Source organism: Parambassis ranga, chromosome 12 (genome assembly GCF_900634625.1).
Source record: "Parambassis ranga chromosome 12, fParRan2.1, whole genome shotgun sequence".
NCBI classification, from domain to species: Eukaryota; Metazoa; Chordata; class Actinopteri; family Ambassidae; genus Parambassis; species Parambassis ranga.
Genome location: NC_041032.1, coordinates 8,938,765 through 8,956,654, shown reverse-complemented (window position 1 = coordinate 8,956,654; position 17,890 = coordinate 8,938,765). Strand labels below are relative to the sequence as shown.

Here is a 17,890-nt window from a genome sequence, read left to right as displayed (position 1 = left end):
CATACAGGAGAATAGATGTCATTAGGCTCAGTTTCACATTCTCACAAGTGAAAATTTACCACATGCTGGCTCTGATTACACTAATTATAAAATGATGAGCAGGGTGTTATTTATTGGTTTGTAGTACTGCATTTTATTGAGTCTAATAAATCATTTTCTCTCGTTTACCAAAATAAAAACATCCAAAATATAAAGATCCAGGATTATGAGTTCTCATGATACCTTCCCACTCTGATAATACTGTAGCTGCCCATGAATGACATCTTTAAGACACAGCAGCAGCAGCATTGACACACAGACGTTACAGAGTTACAGTGTTTGTGTTTACAGTGCATGGTGCGAGTGTCATGTTTGGATGCAAAGCAGACAACAAAAAGTGCTAAAAAGCAAGAATATGACGCAGCTTTAATAGTGAGTGGCATATGATGGAACTCAGACTCATTTGACCAAACCAGCAGAAATACATTCTGAAAAATGGTATATTTATAATTTTTTTTTTCAACCTTTGTAGTCATTTTTAAATCATGTCGTCTCCCTGGTAAATGGAAAAATATACATTTAATAACTTATCAGTAAACAACAATATAAGCTATCTATGCAGTTCACTTAACAGCAATTCAACTGCAGTGTTTTTTTAATTTATTTTTTGTCAACATACCACAGGCATACTGTACACACACAGATATTTTAGTGGAATCTGAGTTAACTGGATCTGGCGAGAAGAAAAAAAATAAGTGTTTTTGCATAACAGGTTAAAGTAAACCAGGCTTCCTCTGCCTCTAGCTGTGTGATGGAGGACAAAAAGTATGTTGATGTTCCCACTCAAAAAACGAGGAAGTAGCACCTGTTACCTACCTTAGATTTGACATTGAAAGAGAGCACAATCAAACACTCGGTAGACTTGGAAATCAAATGGTATTGCTTGGTGAATGTTTAGTTTCAAAGAGAAATATGATTCAAAAACAAACTCAAGTGCCTACTTACAAACTTTTGCTGACGCTTTCAGGTGCATCTCATGGTCTTCCACAGAGGAAGGAGGCTGGTTCACATAATCCACCCCCAGGGACTGTATGTAAAGATGGCCGATCCCTCTGTGGTAGCTTTGGTCGCCATCTTGGCAGTGCCTGACTCTGCCTAGTACAAAACTGGGCAAAGAGCTGGAATGTGAATGGTGCTGAGGTGCCCTGTGACCTCAAAGCTGAAGCACATAATAAACATAAAAATGCAGCCCCAAACATTTGTCTTAAAGTCGTCTTATTTAGTTGTATAGTGCTACATTTTAACATGAGTCTGTGAGGAGTTTGACTCGTTTTGGTGAGCTACAGTTTTTATGTCACTGGCTTCAGTTTTCAGCCACAGAGGTTGCTGCTTGGATCACATAATGTCAGCTGAACCGTCTCCACAACAGCCGAGTGAACCATCTGTTCACAAACACTGTGATATGTGATATAAAGCTCCAGAAAAAGCTGATAAAGTAGGCCTTCAGTTTGTAGTCAGACTAAACAGGAGTGTACATCTGCATATGACTGAGCAGCAAATAAATACTGGATGAGAAAAACAATGGACACAGTAAGTGTTCAATGATTTACAAATGCAAGTAAACTTTCACACCAAGCTTGCTGGTTATGCGATGCTGTGAAATCTTAAACATGTATTGAATGAAGGCAGGATTTTTGGCACCCTGTGTATATGACTCGGTGCATGTGGTGTTCTTTTTCTCTGATATTGCACATCCTACAGAAAACTGAGGGAGATAACATGGTGTGTAGCTTGTCTGTGTAAACCATATTGACTCTAAACCTGGGATCTTACATTTTCCCCCCATCAAACTGCTTTTCTTCACCACAAATAACAAGCCAGTCCACTTCAAGTATCCCCAGAACCACCTCCTCTGCTCTCCTGTCAGTAGAATCTAAGAATGGAGAGTCGTAGAAAGTGATGGCAGGGGTGTCTGCTGTGTGTTAAACCAAACAAATAGAGAAAGGGTGAGTGTCCCGATCCACCAGAGAGGAGAACAGGAGCATGAGTTAGTAAGAAGGGGATGAGGGAGATAACCGTGGTAGGCCGGAGGCAACAGTTTTACAGACTGGGAAGTTGCTTGCGCCTGCTGCAGCATTGGGCCCTGTGAGACGTCATGCACAGCAGTTCATCCTCAGCGATACAATTCAGGGCCTCGGGGGGCACATGCACGTCTGAGGGAGTCGCTCCGACGTGCACACAAAGTTTTAAGACCTGAAGACATGCACGGCCCGCACCACGTACTGCCTGCAGATGGGGCACTCGCTCATCCTTTTTCCACATTTGGTGCAGGTTACCATGTGACCACATTCCAGTAACACACAGTCGATGATGGCGTCCATGCAGATACGACAGAGGTTTTCATCAGCCGCCAACTGAGCTTTGACGCCATCTGTGGAAAGAAAGATAAAAAAAAAAATATATATTAGAGACAATTGTGTTTGCAGTATAGACACCTTCACACTCTCCGTCCTATCCTGTGTGTGTAAACGCCTACCTGCCCTGCACTCATGGAAGACACTATGTTGTCACAGTATGTTGACCTTTCGGATCTAACATGTTTGACCTTGACCACCTAATCTGAAGTTTACTCGAGTTAAAATGAGAATTCACGCTAAATTAGAGGAAATTCCTTCAAGTGGTTTCAACGATATCACATAAAACCTGCAAACAGAACTTCAAGGCTGTCTGGCATGCAAGCATAAATATAACAAATCCATTTTTGATGCCATATTAAAATGAAATCAACACTGTGGTTTCTCTTCTTCACATTTCTACCTTTACTCCTGAGCATTTGCACTTTTTTCTTTGCTTATGGTGTATTATTATTATTGGCTGTATTAGTTCCTCTTTTTTTAATGCCTGCTTAACAGTTGTAACACTGAGACGCATATTTGGAGGAGGTGCAGAGGAGTGTGGGGGGGTGTTTGAATTTTTGAGATGCAGATTCATCATACCAAAGAGACAAACACTTAGCTGTCCAATCACAGCCTGTGGGCAGATCCAAGCTGCTAACACATGCTGATGGCAGACAAACAGCCTCTCACATCAAAACCGCTTACAATCACAGACTATGCCAGTGCACTGGTTTATCAGAGTTAAACGTCTGATCAGCCAACTGGCTTAAATCTTCCTTCTGCTGCTCACATCTTGTGTGACAGGCAAAAAGGCCAATCCATCCTGCTACTGCAGCTGACGATGAAGTGGGCTAATAAGATCCTCAAGCCCATATAATGTCAACAAGCAAGCTTGACAATGTAATTACACCTGATGGAGACATGCTGCCGCTGAAGCAATATGAAGGCTCATCAAGAGGTAAAAGCTTTTAGAGAGCGCATTAATAACAACATGAAAGGCTGTCCTTCACATTAAAATGAGATGATGCACGCTGGAAAAGAAGCACAGCTAACAGGACGTGGAAACATTAAACAAGGCAGGACATGAATGAACATATAGGAAGATGTTAAAAAAAAGTCAGCATGCCTTTACTTTAAGATGAGTGAGTTTGTGCTCATGGAGGAGGTGGAAAAAGGTGCACAAGGTGGCTTTTTAGAATCTTACCTCCAACTCCACTGTTGCAGAGAGGTGGAGGATATGCAACCACTTTATAGATAAGAATGGGCAGTAATAAAAGGCAATCAATTAGTTTAGGGAAGAGGGAATTTGCCCTTTAAAGTTAAACACTAACATTAGTAACAATATTAAAAAGCAATGCCTGTATTGATGAAGACAGGAACATTTACCTGCTGTTATGCTCACGTTTTCCACTAAAAGAAAAGAAAGATGTGTTTAGGATCACAGCGTGAAACTGAGATGCAGAAAATGAAATGAAAAAAAAAATGAAGAATGCTCACTGGATTTCCTGTTCTGCTCATTTTCTCTATAGAGCCGATGCACTCGCTCCAGCAGCTCCCACTTCTCACAGCAGCCGGAGTAATTGACAAAGTTCCTGGCAAGAATCTCTTTCAGCTGGCGCACAGAGAGGTTTTCTATCGCTTCTTCATTGTCCAGATCAGACAGCGAGGCCCTGATCCTCCTCTGTGTTGCCGGACTAACCTGTAGTCCACACAGGAGAGCAGAGGTTATAACACTAACTCAGCAGCACGAGCTTTCTCCTTATAAAGACATGTTCAGCTCTGTGGATGTGCAGAAAAACAAGTGTCGCACCTCGATGATGTTTTCCGTGGGATCCAGGTTCAAGAGGGACGCCGTTGGAGTATCCTCATGCTCCTGTGTGAGTGGAGAGCAGAGAAATCAATGCAGAAGGGTTCAAGCTTTCACACTGAGCTCAAAAGTCTGAAGTGTTTCACAGATTGTGTGTAAAATATGGGTTGAATAGATACACTAAATTACTTCACATGTTGATCATCCTGTATTCATAATCACTGTTGCAAAAAAATGCAAATTAAAGTGCAGGTTCGCCCTTTTTAGATCTGTTAATCAACATTATCTCAAGATGAACTGAACCTGATTATAATTTATAATTCCCTCCAGCTCCATATGACTATAAGTCATAAAAAATGACTTCACAGCTATCTGCAATTTAATTCACAACTGCTGATACGTACAATGAACTTATAAGATGTTTAGACGCTGACTCAGCTCTTCTTAACTCAGCAGTTGATTATTCTCTTTGAAGGTGGAGGTCAGGAATTTGCTACATTAAAGGAGAATAAAAGGATGTGCAGGCGCTGTGTGGTGTGAATGGAGTGTACCGCGCTGTTTCCCTGCTTTGAAGACACAATATTGTCTCTTTATTCTTTTATCTATTTCACAAAAGAGCTGAAATAAGCCACAGCTGATAGCAGAGTTCAGTGCCTCTGTAAAACTAAAATCTGCCCTCTCTCTGCTTCCACACGCTGCAGCAGACCAACGTTTTTCTCAAATGAAGATGAGTTAATAATGTATCCGTCAGCGGCGCGGTGCGAGATGCCTGCACTCGAGCAGACATCTCAGACGAGACTCCTCAGAGACAAAAACAAGAGCAGCAAGCCCTGACTCATGCAAAGAGGCGAACCCCTGCAGACCGAAACGCTCCTTTGACTGGATGTTAGATTCCACTCAACCATTGCACACATAGAAAAGTACTAGAAAGCCCTTTCATTTGACTGTGGAACATGATACATTTCTAATTGTAAGGTAAAATATTTAAAAATGTTCAATCTGCATCAAAATATACACATATGTGCCAGTTTCTCATGAAACAGCTTTTGGAAAAATATGTTACTGCTTCCCTTCCTTACTGTCCATATCCTGGCTTAATACCTGTGCACAGATTTTTCAATACTATGAACCTCCAAATAATCACAAGTATTGACAATTACTGACTACTAATTAGCTGCAGAATATTGCAAAAACAAAAATCAAAAACAGATGCTGTCTAACCAACAGCACCACCTGCATTCTGGGTAAAACAACAATCCACACTTGGCTGGATACTCTGGCAGAGGCAAACTCCACAGCAAGCAATCTGTGGCAGACATACCTTCTAACACCTGATTAACATTGTTAATGAGTCTCTTTGAACTCAGACCATCATCATCTTTTCAGTTAACGACTTTTGTTTCCACATGGGACAAACACCAGGCTCCTGGATGAAAGTACTGATGCAGAAAGGCCTTCTTTATACTAACTCATCAGACCTGCTAAAGAATGTCTGCCAGAAACGCCCTGAAGGCAACCTCTCCCACTAACACGTGGCTGTGGACATTGTGAAGTGATGTGTATCTATGCATGCATGCAACTCCGTGTCAACTTTTTTGACCTCATGGGTGTGTGGCCACTCTGCAGCTTTGGGTGTAAATAGCTCAATTGCTGCTCTAATACAAGCCTTGCCCATCATGATGTGTATAAAAATAACTAATCTCTAGAAACCTCATCTAAATTTGCTGTAGTTATATATTCAATCTATGTTTTATGACACCCAAATATCTATCCAGAGAGTGTGGGTTATTAGATGAGACACTTCCAATGAAAACAATAGCTTTGTTGAACTGATTAAAGGAGAAGATGTGACACAAACGGAATCATGCATAGAGATTATCTGTGCAGAGATGAGAGGAGGGATGTGCTGTAGTGTTTGCAGCTGTGACTCTGTGGGGAGTTCTCAACCTGTGTGTCTGTTACATAACAGAATCAGCCTATGTAACAGACCTAAAAAAAGGCAGAGGGCTTAAGCTGCATCGCTGGCTGGTCTGAGGGTTCTGCACGCACACTCGCACACATGCGCGCACACACATTGCTAGCATAGCTGTTTCCAGCTGTCACATGGCCATGCTGCTGCACGTTGGACCAGGGCCGCCATGCTGAGCTCGTTAAATATCAATGACATGGATAAGAAAAAAAAAAAATATTCCACTGAAATGTAGTAGATTTTCAGGGACAAATGTTTCATTCATAACAAAGCCAGTAAGAAAACACAGAGGGTTAGCACAAAGGAAAGCGGCAAGGCTCAAAAAAAGGCAGAAAAAAATATCACTCAAATATCAACATCTAAAGACATACACAAGAGGACTGTTGTTTGTCAGAAAGCCGAAGGAAAAATCTGACATGAAGCAGCCACTCTGGCACTTTTAAGTGTGCTGATTTTACCTTTGAAGTTAATTATCAGAGATAGAATGAGGACAGATGTGAAAGACATGTGGCATATGTAAATGAGGGTGTTTTTGTGTGTGGCTGCACGGTGCGCTGTGTTCAGCTATGCATTTGTGTGCACAAACCTGGCTGGTGGTCCCTGAGCTGTCACTCGGGCTGAGCACGTCTCCCTGAGAGGCGGACAGGACCGACTGTTCAGAGGTGGAGCGCGTTGCGGAGGGGGGCGAGGCGGCACGTGAGTGGGAGAGCGAGTGCAGACTGTCTGTGTCATCTCCCCCTTCATCCTCCTCCTCCTCCTCCTCCTCCTCCTCCTCCTCATGTGTGTCCTCTTCCTCCTCTTCCTCTTCTTCCTCTTCTTCATCTTCCTCCACCACTGGTATCGGGTTTTCCCTGGCACCCTGGTGACAGAGCACCAGGTCCACCAGGTCTTCTTTCTCCCTGCATGTGTCGGTGGGGATGTTGCGCAGCAGCAGGTACTGACGCAGGTCCTTCACTCGGAGCTGCATAAGGCGAGGCCGCTGGAAGGCCGTGCCTCGCAACAGGTGGCAGGTCGTGCAGCAGCGCAAGTTCTCTTGCAGCACTGAGCACAGTGCGCAGAAGCTCTTCTTACAATCACAGCAGATGTGCTGTGGAAAGACAGATGTGAGGTGTTCAGCTGTTCTTGTGTCCACAAAACACAAAGCTTGGTCCTGAAATTATTGTAATGTAAAAATCTGTACCCTACATGTTACTTTTGATGGACCAACAGAAAGGACTGCATGATAAGTACCCTGAATAATGGGCTGAGACTGAACTTTTAGTTCCCTTGAAGTGGCTCACAGAGTGCCATTTGTTTCCTCACATATTTAGGTGTATCCTGAAATCACAACTGGACCTAACACTGGAACATCTTTGGCCACAGATGTTTGGAACTGAGATCTAACAATTCAATACATAAGGAATCATTCTGTTGGACACAAAAAAATGTGTCAGCCCCAATGAGTGCTTATTAACGAGGAATTAAAAACTCAGAGATACCAGCAAACAACCTGTTTGTCGTGTTAGGACAGTTACTGGAATACAGGATAAGATATTAAAACATTTTAACACTGTCTACTAAATTCATAGACACATTCAGTTAATTCCTACATGTTAATCAGCCACAACAATTTCCATCTGAAACTTTCTTGAAGAGAGTAAAGAAAAGCTCCTGCTGATGTTTGACATTTTACACGCATAGCACTGTCTCCGGATACAGAGAAGCAGAGCAGAGCAGATTGACACTTCAAATGTGGAGGAAAGCGGGTCGGCCACAGCTGTAAACATTTTCTTATCACTTGTGCACAAACGTGCTCTTGGTCCGCCAGAGGCACAATTTCCCCCCGTAACAGATACACTTCTTCAATCAGTTGTTGTTATTCTCCCATCAGGTCTTTTTTCATGCTATGAAAATATCATGCTGACACCGGAACGGGAGTCGACCTGCCATCAGAAAGGCAACCGGTGTGTGGATGAAGAAAGAGCGATCTGAAGCCTTTTCATCAGTGAATTAGACTGTCAGGCAGATATACTCTACCATTAAACTCTTATACACTGAGAAACCCTGAAAATGCCAGAATTACCATGCAGGGTTCTTAAAGGAGCCAGTGAATTACTCAGAGGCTCCTGTTCTGTTCATTTAGTTTGGCTTCAAGTAAAATCATGCTGAGATGATGCCTACCCTGTATAAAAACAGAAGACTAAATATTGGTGTGTTCAAAGGCACTCCGAAATTTCAGATTTTCTTTACACTTAAATAGATACATTTTGCATTTAGATCTCTATTCAGAAAGTGTCTCAGTAATTATGTATGCCAGCGTTTCCTTGAATGCACCATGGAGAAAACTGCTCCCAACTGCACGCAATGATTGCATAACTAACAAAAAAAGCTTGACTGTTGGCTGTGAAAGATTTCTTAAGTACCTTTCCAGTCCTTGCAGGTTGGATATCATTCATCCTGCTTCTAAACCTGACAGAAATCCACCACTGTCCATTGTCATTGCTTCGCCCACTCACACCTGTGTTTACCTTACGTCTGAACACAGAGAAGGCCAGTCCACAGGCCTTGCACAGCTGTCCGGCACTCCCTGAGGTGGTGGGGGGGTAGGTGGAGTACCCAGCGCTGGGTGCGAAACGGAAGGGCCCCGCCCCTGCTCCAAACCCGGGCTGCTGCGCCCGCACCGTGCCCGTGCCCATCACCTCGTTCAGCAGCCCGCAGCATGACGCCCACATGGACGATGCCCCCGCCTACACACACAGCAGACAGAAAAACACACACAACTTTTCACATTTTACAACAATCAGCTGTTCCGAGAGACAAACTAAACTTTATGTAATTAGATTTGTTTATGACAAAGACAGATTATTCTTTGCTGGACAATCTGCAGCACAAAACATTACAACTGATGCATTCATCATGTTAATGTTGCAGCTACATTACTGCCATTCTATACTGTCTTAATCCATGATAACACACCATAATGTATTTTTTGATATTCTACAAAGTAACCAGTTGCTAAGTGACGTCCATTATTTAAATTGTGGTAATATTAATAAAGCGCAATTCTGAGGAAATACACTTGCCTAAGCAGATAATGCCCCTTGGTACAGTTAAGAGAGAAAAACGAGAGAGATCAATGAATGTGAATGAGAGTGCTGTACAGGGCAGCACATTACCAAGAGTGCTCTTTGAGGTTAGATATAATTAGCCACCAGAAGACTCTACGATCTCCTATTAATGACGTTTTCCAAAGAATGCTGCGGCTTAAATTTCTCAGTCAGTGCATTATTCTGAGCCATGTTAAAGAAGAGGATGACGCTCAGTCATACAGCAGCCGTCCTATGCGTGCATGCAGAAGGGATGAGGCGGATGCTAGATGTCCTGAGGAAACATCCACACTTCCTTAAGTTAGTGTACTCAGCCTGAAAAAGTAAAGTGACTGCCCACACAGAAAGAATCTGTCGGATGCGTTTGGCGATCACAAGACGGGCCACAGACAGGGAGCAAAGATGGCGTGATGGGAGCCACGGCTTCTTGGAGCATACTGATGAGAGAAGGAGGGAGGGGGAGGACAGCGAGGAGAGAATATGTCTTCTGTTGTTCCCCCAGCCTGCAGAATCAATAGCTGACATGAGCATAATGTAAGCTCTCTGTGGAGCTTGGCTCTATGGGGGGAAAACAATGGAATTCACAGGATCCTGCCACATCTCTTCTTAAGGCAGCGCTCCGCTCCGACTTGTCACAAACACCCTGTGATCTGACCTCTCCCATCTACTTAGGGATCCATTACGTAATCTTAGGAACAAGGCACTATATGTGGAGTCAGAGTGAGAAGGAGGAAGGTCGATCCTCCACAGGAAGCCAGTCAGAGTGTGTCTTCACGAGATTTTATTATTTGCTTAATAGTTTCAAATCAAATTCGTCTGTCTCTCTGATGAACTAAATTTTGGATGAACTCACTTCTTATTTTGCTGAGCTGAAACTAATTTCACAATCCATTAATCATCCATTTTCAGTTAACTGATCAATTATTTAGTCAGTAAAACAGAGAGCAGAGAAAACGTCTGTCTCCATGACTCGCTGCACAATGTTATACATCTATGTAAAACACGTTTTATTAATAAAAACAGGAATAATATCCACATTATGGTGATGTAAAACTGAGAAAGCTGTCAATCCCGAGTGAACGTTTGGCATCAATGCTTTAAAAAATGTCAATCAACTTACTGACCGCTCACATTTAGTGACTTCTTCGCTGTTATTCTGAGTAGGATTATCCACACACAGCTGACTTTATCGTGATATTAACTATGATGCATAACGTCTTGTTTGCCTGGGGCATAAACTTGACCTGATGTTGAGCTGCTTTAGTTTAGTCTCCCTGGTTGGACACAGCCTCTCTTATCTTGTGAGGGAAGAGTATATTTACCGCATTCTGCAGTCTAGCCATGAAATCAGGCTTGCTTGGCTTTAAGCCAGCAGCACGACTTCCCTCTGTCACTTCAATTAGCACACTGTAAGCTCTGCAGGCAGGGAGTCCCGCACAAACAAGTGACAAGTGCAAACATCGCATGTAGTACACTGTTTTGTGTTTTTTTTTTCTGTTGTCTGTCTGATAACTTGAGCTGTACCCCTGGGAATACAGTACAGTATCGTCATTGCCATCACCTTTAGTTACTTTGGACTTAAATGACTTAGATATTTCTCACACAGCTGCAAGAAATATAGCAAAACATGAAGCCACTGAGAGCAGAGAGGCAGCAAAAACACAGAGATTTAAATAGAAAGCCCACAGGGGACAAACAGTGATCTGACCTCTTTAAATGAGCTTCTGATGATCAAAAACTGCCTCAGCATCCAGAAACCTACATGAAGCCTAAATTGGTCACTGACAGACTGGAAAATGAGTCAGACATCAAGAAAGAGGACAACTCCAAAAACATAACCACGTAATGTGGACTCACATACCAGGGTTACACTGATGCGCCAATGAAAATTGCTCATAAGTGACCTTTTATCAGTATTTTTGGAAAGTGGTCCATACCATGAATTATAATATCCATGCTTTGAATTATAATGTTTTGTCTTATTATCCTGGGCAGTGTGACTGCCAGCTGATTATATACATATAGACTCTGATACGACTTAAAGTCACTACACATCAGAAACACCACGAGAACACTGCAAAACTTTGCTGTTTCATCACTGTCACTACTTATTTTAACCATAAATATTTTCCTAAAACTTAAAATTAAATGCAAGTCTCCTGAGACAAAGTGTGAGCGCCCTTCATCAACAACAAACACACAGTTAATGTAGTGGATTAAAAATGTCAAATAAAGCAGGCACCCCTGTGGCCAGCTAATGGCAGTGGGCACAATTTGATTCTGTCTGGGGATGTTTGCACGTCTTAACATCAGCTCAACACTTCAGGCACTCAAATCAGAGGACAAAAACAGACAAAAGTTAAGTCTTACTTTGACATATGCAACACAAATATTACATATGTCAGTATTCACAGGCCTGAGAAGTCTGCACAAACCGACATTAGCTTAGCATTACACAACCTAAACCTCTGAATGTACTGATTTAGAGCACTGTGGGTAATGTTGGTGCCAGTTTTGTTTTTAAATGTTTATTTTTAAACAGAATAAAATTAAATATGTCAGTATTTGTATGTAAGTATTTGTCCACCTGTCATCCTGTGCGTCTTATAGCCACATCAGTGGTGTACTGGTTTAATTAAAAAGATTGCTGTATCTGCATAAATGCGATGAATCTCTGATGGTAGACAAACCATGTGGACAAACCATAATCTTATTTTTTTTATATTGCTCAGACCCAGTATCTGCAAATGTAAGCACATTACAGCCATCAATACACACATAACAGAGAGTGATGGTTTCCAGGGTAAACTGTACACCAGCATGCATTTTTTACATAAAGGGCCTTCATCACTGTACTCCCCTCATCCACCGCCTCTCTCTCTCTTTTTCTCATTTCCTCTTTCTCATTTTTGTCCTCGTGCATGATAGGGTTGGGCGATATTGGCAAAAAAATTAATCACGATTAATTGTGGCATTTAGCCGATAACGATTAACTTGACGATTAATTGATGACAGTTGCACTTGCATGTTTTTGACTCTAAATTGGCACAGTGTTCTAGCATGATGCCGACAAATTATCAGTCAAGTTAACTACTTCATTCACAACAGGCTAAGCTGGTGATTAGGCACCAACCAGCCATGGAAATATGTATTGATAATATTGAGGCACAAACTGCTTCAAAATAATAATGAAGCAAACATTTAAAGTAACTTTGTCCTTCAAATGTTTTTATCTTAAGGTCACAAAGCATGTCAACATTAAAATTAAACAGACAAATAGACAAACAAAGTTCAGAAAAGTCACATCAGTGATTATTTCAAGTTAAAAAATGTGTCTGCGCAAATGAACCTGTGACTGGAATATGTCCCACACTAGTGCATGTTTTCACTCAGACTGTAGAACAGCAGCAGAAAAAACAAACAAATAAACAAACCGGACAATTTCACATTTAAATGTGTGTCTGTGCAAATCAACCTACGTTACGTTCTTCCAGCGCTTAGTTTGGTCGTAAGGAGCACGATGACTAAACGTACCGCGGATTCTCGGCTGAGTGGGATTCTTTCCAATATCTGCTGGAGGAGACTTCGCTGTTGTAATGTTTCCTATGTTGCTGTGGAGTCCGTAAATAAAGATCGGAGTTCATTCATTTGATACGAGCAAAAATTCAGTTACTATAGCAACAACCAACGCTACACGCTTCACCTAATGCATGTCGCGGCACTATATACAGCTGTAGTGTAGTGTTGTGTCCTCGTTGCGCTTTCTTCGTGCTCCGGCTTATGGTGACAGACGTTGAACTTATGTTAGAAACGTGCTGCTCCGCATTATTTAACTGAACACCACTGCCTTTTTATTGTTATTGTGGGCTCACATGTGCGCGGGTGATGGTGAGACTACGCCGCACACAAAAATGCGTCATCATGACGAGGCACTAATCGCCGTAATCGATATGTGGCAAATATTAATCGATTACAGTTTTTCTGACGATTAATTGCACACGATACGATTTTGCACAAGCCTAGTGCATGAAAATGTCACTCACGCTGTGCAAAGTGAACTCAGCTGGCTGACTGTTTGGAGATGATATTGTCAGGAAAAATAAACAAATTCATCAAAAAGCATTTTGCCATTTGTCTGAAAATGATGAGGCTGGATGTAATATATTCAGTTAAATCTGACATTAACAGAGTAAGAGAGTGATTTTCTGCATAGGTTCCACAGACGTCTGGTAAGAAGAGGAAGAGGAAGAGGAGGAGGAGGAAGAAGAAGAAGAAGCTCAAACTGCTCCCAGCAAAGTTTGGATTTGCATCTACAAAGAAGTGGATTTACACACTCTAGCCTTTGGTGCAGCAAAACAAACTGATTCTGACCGCTTGAAGAGATTCTCTTATGATATGAAACATGACTGGACTGCTTTACAACCATCACCAGACATCTGCCGTGCCCCCTGGACTCTCTTTATAGCCTGAGACGTCTTTGTCTGGTTTAGCAGTCAGCTCCACACATGTTTAGTCTCATCTGGAATAAGTGTGATAAAGTGTGATCCCTTGAGCTGCAATATCACCATAATATCAAATAATTTCAGCAGATCCGTGAGTATTTGCTCTCCTGACGTTCAGCTTACTGACGACTGATGAAGTACATTCAAACATGCATGTAGACATGTCATAGGTCAGGTCTATCCCTGACTAACATTGCTGCAGTAACACATACTGTACCGGCAGTCTCTCTCGATTCGGGATGTCTGCTTACACAACCCAGCTGATGCTGTCCCTTTCACAGGGGCAGCAAAGCTGCTTTTCAATTTAAACCAGATTAGTCTATGAAACATCACATCCATTTTGTTTCCCTGGGACACAGTGAGCAAGGATGTGCCTGAGAAAAATTAACTTCAGAGATTTAACTCTTATCTTCCACAATATTGTGATAAACGGTGAAAGCATAAATCAAAATTAAAGTACGCCATAGAATTAAAATCCACTAATAACACTGTAAAGATAACAAAGTAAATTATATTAATGTTCAAGCTTTAACAGAAGACAGTGTTGCAGAGACATCTACCAAAGTTAGCAAGCTAACCAGCAGATGGGAGCGGAAGTATCAGACCCACTGACGTTTGTGTCTAGTATAGAAATCATCCAACAACCGCCATGCCATGTAATCTCAGCCTTCAGCTGGTGGAGGGGATGTGCACGTGAGGAAGCATCAGCATGGCAAAAAAGGGGGTCTAAAACGAACCGTCATGCTCCCTGGAAAATAAATTGGAGGAGTGGATCGACTTTGCAGTTTTTTTTTTTTTATGTATGACAATTTAAATGTGCAAGCTTGATACATAATTCTCCAACACTGTTTTTACACTAATTTAATTACCCTTGGAGTCGGTTAACATGTGCAATTATAGCACAGCACATCATGGTGAAGTGCTGGCTGCAGAGTCTCAAGGCTATTTAAGAGAAACAACAGTGACCCTGATATCACAGTGTTTTCACATTTTGCAGCATTTTTTTCTCAGTTTGCCTGAAAGACGTGCAAATAGAAAAAACAAGCCCCATTTGCATGCATTTTCTTGAGTGTATATTTTGCAATGTGTGTGAGTGTGTGGGTCATTGCACAAGTCCTCTGTCTGGGCCTGAGAACACAGAAAAGCTTGACTGCCTGCTCATAAAAAACAAAGCTTAAGTGAAGAGTGCTTTCAGAGCGGTGACAGTCTCCGTTTAAAGTCACCAGTGATGCATGCAGGGACACAGACATGTAAACTACCAGTCAGCTACAGCAATAACAGGTGATTACTGGCAGCTGCCTCCACATCATCTGTGTGTGTGTGTGTGTGTGTGTTTCCTTATCAGTGGCTGCAGCTGATGATGATAATGAAGATGATGAGTGGTTGTAGAGTCAGTCCTGCCTCCACTTCACCTTTCACACTAACACCACAAACCTGCCGCCACCAGAGTCTCAATGACATCATCGCATTCCTCTTCATCATTATCAACCCTGAGCTCGAGCTGCCAGACAGCATCATCACCTTTCTGCCTTGTACTGCAGCATCACACACACATACACACACTGAGGAGGGAGACTCCTGCGCACAGCCTGGATGGACCTGAGAGGCGATCCTCTGTCCTTTCTCGGTATCCCGAGACGTCTCACAAACATCCCCGCACTCACTCACATGGCCGCAGTGTCCATCTCGTTAAAGCGGATTAAAGCCTGACGATGAATGGACGTCGCTGCTGCGGCTTTAGTCCACTGAACTATCACTCTGGGGTCAAAGCAAGCTCATTAAAAGGCTACACGCTGTACCCACTGTTTATCAGGACGGCTGGAGCTGCAGGGAGAGCCTTTCCCTGCTCGACGCTCGACAGGAAATGAAAAGAGCAGACTGACAGCAAAGAGATGAAATGCGATGACAAGTTCAAACCAAACAGAGAATGCCTGCGTTCCAGCCTGTTGATATGATAACTGCACAGGAACGACATTAATTGACATTAACATAGGGGTATTCCCTGCCTGTCGGTGCAGCATCGAGTGCAAATCACAAACAAATGGGCCTTGTAATAAAAAACACACCACATCACACCGCAGCTGCAGATGGAAGCACATACCTTCATTGCACCTCCCGTTTGAGGAATCTGCCGAGTAATGTCAGGACGACGACCATTGCAAGTGCACAGGGAATCAAACCATTACGTCTTCCCTCTCTCCAGCTGCCACTGTGTGTGGAGTAAGCATAACGTAATGGCCAGGAGAGCCGCAGCCAATCACAGACAGCGCACGGCCTCCGGTATCTTTAGCAGCCAATCGGACTGAAGACATCAGTAAAAAAAGGGGGCGGTAGCTGCGTGCGTAAAGACGCATGTGAAACTCTGACAGACGCATCATGCTATTTCCACAGCACGGCTTATTCTGGTGAATTAGCTGTTTGGATTGTGGGAAGGTGCTCCAGCATCCCTTCATGCAAATTTGGCACATTTTATATATTTATTTTTTTCACCAACAGGAATAACTGATTTTAATTGTATTGCATATTTATGGTTTTATTCCTATGATAGTTTAGCTTCTGCACCGACACATGCAGTGATATTTGTTTGTACCCAAATGCGCCTACAATAAACTCTCTCTCTCACTCGCTCTCTGTGTGTGTGTGTGTGTGTGCCAGGCACGGAAGTGTGCACACAACGCCGGTGTCTGCAGTAAAAAGATTAGAGGGGGGGGGGGGGGGTTCTTCCATCACATCGCCAGTACCCACTGAGAGCCCACAGGGGGCAGCAGATAGCTGCCACGCCATTAATAATATTCAGAAATAACCGAGCCGCAGGCAGGAAGGACGATGGTGATGTTTTTTTTTATTTCTGTATAATACAACAAAAGCAGGCAGAAATCAGCAGTCACGAAGCTGCTGCAGCAGTTGGTGCAGGACACAACAATAAGGTGACATCCACATCCACATATTGTGTGATTATATACAGTACTGAGTCCACAGTGAATCCCCTCAGTACATCAAACACTGACCCATATGTTGATTTTATTTCACACAACCACACTACAGGATCTGTGGAGACCTCCAGGCCAGCAGTGACACACTTTAGAGCTGCACATTTGGAAAAGTCTTTCACATATGCAGAAATAGATGTGCGATGTGAATGTATTAAAAAAAGGTCAGTTAATCCACTTTTTTTTTAACATATATGAGCAGTGCAAATGTTTTAGATAGTCCAAGTCCTAACACAAAATCATCTCTACAAAAGATACAGAAGCAGTGTCCTCTTTTCTTTGGATAATCCTCAGGGCTTCATATTGGTAGAAAGAGGTTTCAATAAAAAGAGGATAATCTGAAGGAACTGGGACACAAACGATGCACTGCTGCTGAGTTTCTTTAAGGTCTTTTTGGCGCAGTGACCACAGACGGATCTCTGTGTCTCGGTTTTAACATTTTATTTTCTACCTTTTTTTTAATAAAATATTTTTGTACTAAAGCTTGAATTATTTTAATTGCTACTAGAAACTATAGGGATCTTTTCCTATTAGTGATGTTCAGGGGTTGAAGGTCGTTGGATGAAGCACTGAAAAACAATCAATCAGGTTTACCCACAATTTGGGAAAACACACATTTGTTTCACTAAACTAGAAACAAACTCAAAACAGACATTTCCTGTCTCCCATCCAGTGCTGACCTTCAAGAGGAGGGGGGATTTTGCTTCATTTATTAGTTGGTTTTTATTGAGCTGCACACAGGAAGTTTCAGTTTCCTGTCTTCTTTCTGTCACTGTTCTGATCCACACATCAGTGGCTGTGATAAGATTTAGCTGGAAAAAGAAAGAAACTTTGGATGAAAAAAAAAAACAAGCAAACAGCGGTTTCCCCTAATCAATTACATTAAACACTTATCAGAATTGTTATTGACTCATTTTCTGACTAATCAATATGTTTCAGTTTCAGTCACATTAAACGCTCCCTTTCTTCCCACAGTACCCCTATCAGCATCTGTGTTTCGTTCCCACAACTGCATGTTCACTAGTTGCACAACTAAGCTGTAACGTAATCTAATGCATCCCTACTCTGCTGCTAATAATGGCCCCTGTGATCAGCGATGTGATTTAAAAAAAACTCATTTTACTGGAAAGCTTTGATTGTGTAACAGGGAACCTGATCTGA

General features: G+C 42.3%; 1 protein-coding gene across 3 annotated transcripts; it reads right to left on the bottom strand.

The window, feature by feature from the left end:
• Window positions 1–344: 344 nt before the first annotated feature.
• Window positions 345–15,976, bottom strand: rnf34b (ring finger protein 34b). 3 transcript variants are annotated; one of them, XM_028417921.1, is made up of 8 exons: window positions 15,841–15,925; window positions 10,946–10,995; window positions 8,659–8,877; window positions 6,738–7,238; window positions 4,186–4,248; window positions 3,873–4,074; window positions 3,762–3,785; window positions 345–2,410 (listed from the first exon to the last, which is right to left on the bottom strand). In XM_028417921.1, the coding sequence occupies exons 2-8, from the start codon at window positions 10,985–10,987 to the stop codon at window positions 2,226–2,228; spliced, it is 1,236 nt and encodes a 411-aa protein (XP_028273722.1). In that variant the 5' UTR covers window positions 10,988–10,995; window positions 15,841–15,925; the 3' UTR covers window positions 345–2,225. The 3 variants fall into 3 exon arrangements, with proteins under 3 accessions (XP_028273722.1, XP_028273723.1, XP_028273724.1); XM_028417922.1 differs by lacking the exon at window positions 10,946–10,995 and having other exon boundaries at window positions 15,841–15,976; XM_028417923.1 differs by lacking the exons at window positions 8,659–8,877; window positions 10,946–10,995 and having other exon boundaries at window positions 15,841–15,932.
• Window positions 15,977–17,890: the final 1,914 nt, after the last annotated feature.